The sequence below is a fragment of the Pinus tabuliformis genome, chromosome 8 (assembly GCF_031772625.1).
Source record: "Pinus tabuliformis cultivar Carrire ecotype Pingquan chromosome 8, CPIR1, whole genome shotgun sequence".
Taxonomy (NCBI): domain Eukaryota; kingdom Viridiplantae; phylum Streptophyta; class Pinopsida; order Pinales; family Pinaceae; genus Pinus; species Pinus tabuliformis.
Window position 1 is genome coordinate 1,476,851,473 of NC_142294.1, and position 8,981 is coordinate 1,476,860,453.

At 37.1% G+C, this 8,981-nt stretch overlaps 1 protein-coding gene across 1 annotated transcript; it reads left to right on the top strand.

Annotated features, from left to right (window-relative positions):
* Positions 1-683: 683 nt before the first annotated feature.
* Positions 684-1,537, top strand: LOC149241378 (16.9 kDa class I heat shock protein 2-like). Its single transcript, XM_089373942.1, has 2 exons — positions 684-1,047; positions 1,128-1,537. The coding sequence occupies exons 1-2, from the start codon at positions 840-842 to the stop codon at positions 1,394-1,396; spliced, it is 477 nt and encodes a 158-aa protein (XP_089230068.1). The 5' UTR covers positions 684-839; the 3' UTR covers positions 1,397-1,537.
* The last annotated feature ends 7,444 nt before the right edge of the window (positions 1,538-8,981 follow it).

The window sequence follows — 8,981 nt, forward strand, 5'->3', positions numbered from 1 at the left end:
GTTGGGATGAAATCCCTCTAAATTTTAAATTATAATTTAAAAGAAAAAATATCATATATAAAAGTAAGGGAAAAATTTAAGAGCATGAGAAAACCAAAATTAAATTCACTATTTTAACATTTATATTTACTATTTTAACATTTTTCATATTCTTATTTAGATTAGTTTTTTTTATGGAAAAACGATCCATATATAATGTTATTGAAATTGTATAAATATTTGTTAAATTTAGAAATTTTTATAATGAAATTTTGTAAATAATTTTCATTCTCCATCTTTATTTATAAGATCCAAATTTAATAAAAATTAAACAAAATAATTTGGATTATCTAAATTTAATAAAAATAAAACAAAATAATTTGAACCCAAAGAAATTGTATTTACACTCCAAATTTTATAAAAATTAAACCAAATACTCCAAATTCCAACTAGATGATTTAAAAAAAATAAATCACAAGTTCGAGAAAATAAAGGAAAGATGAAAAAATAACCTATTCATTACTAGTATGATATTGTTGGGTATACACCACATAAATATTTAAAAAATTACATTTATTTTATTTCCAATCAACCTAATTTTAAAACATCAATATACAATTATCTCTTAATTATTTAAAAATAAATCTGTTTGGGAAAACGAGTCTGGAACCTTCCAGTGGAAACCGTAGAACATTCCCGTGTGTTCCACCCTCGGAGACTAGAGAATCATCTTCATTCTTGAACATTCTACCTGTTTCCTGCAACTACTATAAATGCTCCCCCCTCTCCGGCTAACTCTTCAAAGTCAGTACTTCTCGCATTCACATTTCTTTTTGTAAGAGTCGACATTTACCGCAAGCATGTCTCTCGTTCCTGGCTTCTTTGGCAGGCGATCCAGTGTTTTCGATCCCTTCTCACTAGATTTATGGGATCCTTTCGAGTCTGGTAATTCTCCATTTTTTGGGGAAATAGCGCCATTTGCAAGGAATGACGCAACAGCCATAGCCAACACTCAGCTAGATTGGAAGGAAACCTCTGACGCGCACATCTTCAAGGCCGATCTTCCAGGTATTTAACAGGCCTATTGCAGTGTTTTTGTTGCTTTCGTTACTAATTTTCCGGATTTGTTGATATTTGGTTGGTGGCAGGTTTGAAGAAAGAGGAGGTAAAGATAGAGGTGGAAGACGACCGAGTTTTAAAGATCAGTGGTGAACGCAAGAAAGAAGCGGAGAAAAAGACCGACAAGTGGCACCGGATTGAGCGCTCTCACGGAAAGTTTCTTCGGAGTTTCCGCTTACCGGAAAATGCGAAGGTGGACCAGGTGAAGGCCACTATGGAAAATGGAGTGCTCACTGTCACGGTTCCCAAGCAGCCTCAGCCTAAACCTGAGGTTAGAGCCATTGAAATCTCTGGTTAACTGAAACAAAAATTATTGGGGTATGGCGGTTGACATTATGTATCGATGTTTGCCCTTCCTCCCGTTATGGTTTGAAGGCTGAGAATCAATGTATTTTGAAAGAGATGAGTTATAATAAAATGGACAGATGTTCTTAACCGTGATGAATGTGATGTTTTCTTTTTCTGGAATGCAAGCGCTTTTTCTTGTTTTAAGTGGATGGATGAAATGTTAACACAAACTTGTATTTCCAAATAATTATAATTATTGTATTAGCGTTACCTTTCTATAAAAATTAGAAAGATATTTGGCTGTACGAAGAACGCCACAGGAATAAAAGGCCAAAATTGCAATTTTCTGGAATCAATATTAATGAGTTTGGATAGACAAATCATCGCAATAACTATTGAGTTTGGATACACAGATCATCACAATAAATTGAGTTTGGATACACAGATCATCACAATAACATTTAGCAGTCTCAGAAAGAAAAAAGCGAGATTATATTATACAGTAACAAAATAAGTAACATATCGTGGTTTGGCATATATCATGTACCGGGGAAGGTGCTTCAGTGCCAAAAAAAACTATACAAAAAACTCAGATATGAAAGGAGGGTTTGGCATATATCATGTACCGGGGAAGGTGCTTCAGTGCCAAAAAAAACTATACAAAAAACTCAGATATGAAAGGAGAGACATTTGCAGAGGTGTCTTCAGCATCCCGCTAGGAGCCCGTATCAGCGACGGAGACGATCATATAGGACCACCCGTATTCGAGTGAAAAACAAAAAAGATACAGACCATATGCATGAATATTGAAACCATACGAAAAGATCAGAAGCCCGGGATACATAAATCTTGTATGAAGTATGACTCTTTATATGCCAAAATTTCCAGAGACCGTACCAAGGAGAAGACCCTGTTTAGACAGACAGTTGGCAATCTGATTAGACAGACAGTCGGCAACCTGATTCTGAGACCTGTAGATGTGCTAAATAGTGCTGCCCTCCATATGGCTCCAGAAGAACATGACTCTTTCCAACCAGCCAGCAAGATGAGGGCATCTGTTGAAACATTTACCATTTACATGATCTACCATTAACTTGGAGTCCCCAAAAATGGAAATGGAATGGATATCAAAGTAGATGCAGAAAGCGAGCAGGCCCGCAAGGGCCATCATCTCCGCCAAAATGTTTGTCCCATTACCAACATTCCACGCTAGTCTGTAGTGGAGATGCTCATTGATGATTATAAAGATCCCACAGCCACAAGAATTGCGTTGGGCTGCTCCGTCGAAAAAGGCCATTGGGAGACTAATGAGAGGATCAGACAGTCCAATCCGGTTGCACTTTTTCATTTTGGGACTCTCGTTGGGGACAGAGCCAAGTTGGAAAGAAACGTTTTGAATAATGTCCATAAGAGGCACCCTTGCATCGTTGAATATTTTGTTGTTTCGCCAGCTCCAGGCACACCATAAGACAGTCAGAACGATTGACCTCCATGATTAATGTTGTTTGTCCCACCAGATGAAAGTAGGTTGTGTAGAAATATGTGAAAAAAGGGGAAAACCATATAGAAAGGCCAGTTCCTGCCAGATCCGCTGAATGGAGATGCACGGAAAGAACATATGAAAGTTTGATTCCTCTGCCGATTCACACATTTGGCATCTGCTCGGGCCATGGCAGTTTCTTTTCTGCAAGTTCTCCCAGGACAGGTTTTTATTGTAAAAAACCAGAGAAATAGATGAGCTTGGGAGCACACCTTGATTTCCAAAAAACAAAAGGAAACAGTGGTTGAGAGGGCGCATGTTTGAAGGCCATCATATCATTGTAAATGTTCTTGACAGTCACCTGTTTATTGGAACCTGTTAAGTGCCATATAAGAAAATCCTATGAATTAGACCGGAGAAAACCACAGTTCCTCAGCGCGTCCCTGAGAGGATTCCATAAATGCAGCAGCGAGACTGGCAGGCCAATATCATCCGCCGACTTCCAAATGGGGATGGGACCCTGCCAGGCGATAATCAATTTGTCCCATGTGAAATATCCTTTGCCTTGTAAGAAAGAAAGGATTCTGTCAGGTATTGAAATGTCTACTCGTCCACTCATGATGGGGTCGACTCCTATGAAAATTCTTTTACTTGTTTGGAGACTCCATTTTAGATTGCTTAAGAAAAAAATTTTGCGGAAGCTATGCTGGATAGCAGAACCACTTTTAACACCAATCTTTTTCAAGCGGAACTAGTGCTCCATATGTTTTCCCTTCATATATTTGATTTTAATGGTGTTACTCCAAGGGCCATTTCCATAGATGGCTCTCCACAAGGATTTGCAGAGGAGAGCTTTTCTAAATGTTCTTAAATCTAGTAAGCCCCATCCTCCTATTGACTTCGGCTTAGAAATCTGTTCCGGAGAAGTGAGATGATATTTACCTTGAGCTGCCTTGCCGCCCCAGATGAAATTTGAAGAGATCTTGTTCATTTTTTGAATGGTGCTTGTCGGGAGGAAAAAGATGTGTGCCCAATACACAATAAGTTGTAACAGAACAGCACGAGTAAGAACTATTCTTCCAGCCAGAGTAAGGCATTTATATTCCCAGGAGGAAATCTTTTTGTAATATTTGTCAATAATCCACTTCCAGTCCTCTTTTGAGTATCCTTTTGCCTTTAAGTGAAAACCCAGATACTTGATACCCTCCTTGATTGACTTTGTGGCGACACCAAACATATCAGCAATCCATGCCACCGTCTCCATGTTAACATCGTTGTGGTATAGGGTAGATTTTGATATATTAATTTGTAAACCTGTGGCCCTTTGGAAACTGCATAGAAAGTCATATAGAGATTTCCATGTATCCCTGCATAGCATCGCGAAAATTAGAACGTCGTCAACAAATAAATTATGAGAAATATGGTTGTCAGGGGTTTGCAGTGGTTCTCGAGCTAACAAATTTTAGCATGATTTTTGCAAGGTTTTGGGAATTTTGATTTATAATTAGCACTGGGAATTTTGATTTACAATCAACAGACTTCAGGATTTTGAGTGTCAAACACTCTTATGAGCAGAATTTTTGAAAAAAGAATTCCCTTGACAAATAATTTAACTGGCGAAGTTCAAGTGAAGAAGACATACAATACTTTAATTCTTCGATTAAAACAAGGGCGCAATACGTAGGGTATACCTGATGAATATTCAAATGCACATGTTTTCACGCACCAAGGAGGCCAGCCAACCACATGATAAGGTTACAATTTCCACCACCAGACAAACACATGATCAGGTTACAATTTTCAATTTTAATTCTGGAATTTCGATTTTAATCTTGGAGGTGTCAGTTTAACTTTAGGATTCCAAGTTGCAACCTTCTAAATTTGGGAATGATTAAAATGGAAAGAGCTTCAGCGTTGGTCATTGAATACGGAAATCTGGAAAATAATAACTGAACAGACAAAGCAATGATCGGACAGACAAATCAATGATCCGACCACTGAGAGTTAGAAGTTAAGTTAATTATTGAGAAAAAATTTAATTTTCACGATGAAAACTGCTTACAGATTAGATACTCTATGTGAAAAATGAGAAACTACTTAAGAAAAATAAAAATTAGAATCCAAAATCAGAAGTAGATCCAAATTTAGAAGTCTAAAACTTCCAATGACACTGTTTTAATACCAATGATGATCTGACCACTGAGAGTCTGAGCCCTGGGAGTTGAAGTTAATTATTTTAAATAAAAACTGCTAACAGATTAGATACTCTATGAGAATTGAGAAACAACTTTAGAAAAATAAAACATTAAATCCAAAATCAGAAGTAGATCCAAAGTCAGAAGTCAAAAACTCCCCATGACTGATACGAATAATACGCAAAGGCCAACTTTATTCAGGGTCTATTAAAAAAATGCTTATTGTGAAAATAAGAATAATGCGGTAGGGGTTTAATGGTAAGTTTCACTGGGTGAAACCCACAAGATGAGGGTTCAAATCTCATTGAGTATATATATGACCTGTTGTGTCTTGGCTAGAAGAGTAGGCGACTCCATAGCGGACGTCTCGGCTCTTGTTGGGGCATAAGTTTCCTATAGCGAATGTCTCGGCTCTTGTTGGGGCATAAGTAGCGGACGTCTCGGCTCTTGTTGGGGCATAAGTTTCCTATAGCGGATGTCTCGGCTCTTGTTGGGGCATAAGTTTCCTGCTATTGTACGGAGCCTAGGTTTATAGTGGGGCTCTTGTTGGGGCATAAGTTTCCTATAGCGGATGTCTCGGCTCTTGTTGGGGCATAAGTTTCCTATAGCGGATGTCTCGGCTCTTGTTGGGGCATAAGTTTCTTGCGATTGTAGGGAGCCTAGGTTTATAGTGGCAACGAGTCCTGAGTCTGTTTAGGATAACTAAAAAAAGAATAATGCGATAGGAGTATTATTTACGAGAGGGTTGGGGGCAACCTTATGATCAAGAGTGAGTCTGTTTAGGATAACTAAAAAAAGAATAATGCGATAGGAGTATTATTTACGAGAGGGTTGGGGGCAAATCTTATGGTCAACAATGCTATTTATGGTAGGTTGAGGGCCTTGCTTTAAAGAGACATTTACCCGGCTCTTGTACAAAGTTAAACCATACTAACCTTGCTATAAAGAGACATTTATTTGGCTTTCATTTATGCTACTAGGTTTTTGGGAAAATTTATATGGGTTACCAAATATGTCTTTGAGATTTTGAGACCTATATGATATTTTCATAATAGATCATTTCTACAACACAATAATATCCTAATAATATTATAGTTGGGTATAATGTAATTATAAAAAATGTAAGGTTTCAATATTACAATCGTGTACATTACTATTATGAAGAAGAAGATTCCAAACTGTTTGAACAAATGCAAGGTTTCAATATTACAATTGGGTACATTGTTATTACGAAGAACAAGATTCCAAACCATTTGAACATTTGTTGGCAAGAAAAACATAGACTTTATAAATTTGAAAAGAAAATATTAGTTATCAATAATAAAAAAAATATAGTCGAATAGTAGGTGCATAGCATAATTGTAGCATCCTTGACCTCCAACTGGGTAATACCACTCTAATAGTATTGCATAACTCATTAATTGATTTGAAATTATTTGTGGAATTGTACATGTATATTTTGCCAGCGTTTTAACTTGGACGTGAAGAAAATATCTGACTTGCTATGGGCTCTCCATGTTCCTCCAAGCCATAGACAATATGGTTCATAAGTTCAACCATAGGTCACCCCTTAACTGGGACAAAAATTCCATGCAACAGTTGTAAAACCAAGAACAAAACCACAGTCATGGCACCAACCATAGCAACTTCAGTCTCCAGCCATATGTTCATGCCCCCCCTGAATGGCATCCAAGTGGTGTAGCTCGAGTCCCTCGGAGACGCCCATCTTTCAAGGCGACTTATAGTTATGGCCATAATGGTCTCATCCTGTAGCTCTAGGAGCTTTCTATTGTTTGGTGTCCAAGTGCCAAATAGCCGAATCGAATAATACGACAATCAGTACCAAAATCCAATGAGGACTCATTGACTATCACCAAATCGAGTCCACACCAAAACTCCATGGCCATTAAGCCATAATCAAACCAACAAGCTCTTGGAGCCGCCAAGGCTCACAAAAAAAACTAGATGCATCCATTTGGTATGGTTAACTGAATAACCACACCCCCAACTAGTTTCAGTGTCCATTCCCCATGACTCTCACTAATCAGTCACAAACACTGAATGAAAAATCAACTAAATGGATCAATGTTTTTTCTAGGCAAAACATTCCTTTTTAATAAATGCATGGTCTCCATTGACCATGTGGCACTCTTTGAAACCACCTAGGCCCAAGGGTGCACTTTTCATGTCCAAGAAAAAAAACCGACTATTGATTTTGTATCTAGAGTTGTGCCCCCATACTATTTTCGTGGAGTGGGCTTTGCAATCAACCTTATTTCATTAATATCAAAAAATATGTACAATTTTATATTATTTACATCTTAGAATTATTTACCACTTAGTAAAAAAAGACATAAAAACATTTGAGCAACTAGCCCCAAAATTTATCTAATGTCACTATATGGGCATGTAGGCCACATGATATAGTTTCAGCTCACTAGCCTAATAATAAAAAAGTATATCGTTCACTAGTCTAATAGTTAAAAGTACATGTATTTACTTCAACAAAACATGTAAGGGTATTACAATAATACCTTGGGTGTAATCTTATGATCAAGAATATCCTCTTGGGGGGGTGGGGGAGCCTGAGGCCAATCTTATGATCAATAATATTATCTACAGTAGGTCTATGGTCTTGGTTTAAAGCGGATTTTATAGGGCTCTTTTATGAAAAATTCACATATGAGTTTTATTCAGGCTTCTTGGTATCTGAAAAATCATATCTTTTACCAGAAATGCTTTGAAAGGTTAAAACAGAGGCATATTTAATTTTAGACACCAACAAAAGTACATTAGGTTTATTAGCTTCTCTATTTACTTACAAATAAAATATGAACCAAAGTATCTACAACAAAGATTATCGAATGATGAATCATACTTGAAAAATATGATTACATAAATTTTATGATCTCTTTTCTTCTTTTCAAATCCAAAGTTATGACAATCTATAACTTGAATTGCCTTGAAATTAAAAAGCCTGGGGATGTTAACAATCTATGCTAATTTAAAAAGAGTAGTTCAGAGCATCTGACATATATCTTGCTAATGAAAATCACTTGTTCAGTGAGAAATAACAACCTAAAAATTACATCTTGTCAAGGGTTATGTAACACCCTCCTCCCACATTTACCCAAGTTAACCGGTCCATCGGGGTAAACATGTGACAAAGAGTTACTATGATATGATTCAACTCCACATGTACGATTAAAGAAGTGGAATCGACATGACAAGACCAATCTGACTTTCCTCAGAAGATACAGAACCTGTAGGAGCAAACCAACCCCTTCAAGTGTCCAAACCTTGAGAGAATTTGCTTTTTACTGACCTAGAGTCTTAGTCGCTTCCATGAAAAGGCATGCATGCGATTGGGACCCTCCAATCACTCCCAAAACAAGGAATCCATGCGATTGTGGCATTTTTTAGGCAGTTCAATGCTAGCGACCCCAGATTCTATGCCACTTTTTCAGGGACAGGACTCGGGGCATTGCCCAGAATTTCATGAAATTTCTAAAAATGATAAATAACATTGAAACAAGGTTACTAATGCAACATTTGAACAAGGAATTGATCTGAACCCTACTAACCATGGCAGGGATTTCGTCAAACATATCATAAACATGTAATCTATAGGTCACGAAAACATATCTGAGCACAAGGGTCTCATACTTATCTAAGAATTGTTAATGATGACTGATATCGCCTCACAATAGCTGCATTTTTATCTATTTTGTCATTCATTCATTAACATTTCATATATTAACCAAAACATGATGACAACCATATGTCATAATTGTTATGAAACATGCTTATAACCAACAAATGACCAGTGATATGTCAATGAGGAAACAACCATTAAAGCTGCATAATGACAATCACATTTACACATAAAATACCAAAGGAAAATGAGCCCTATACCAACC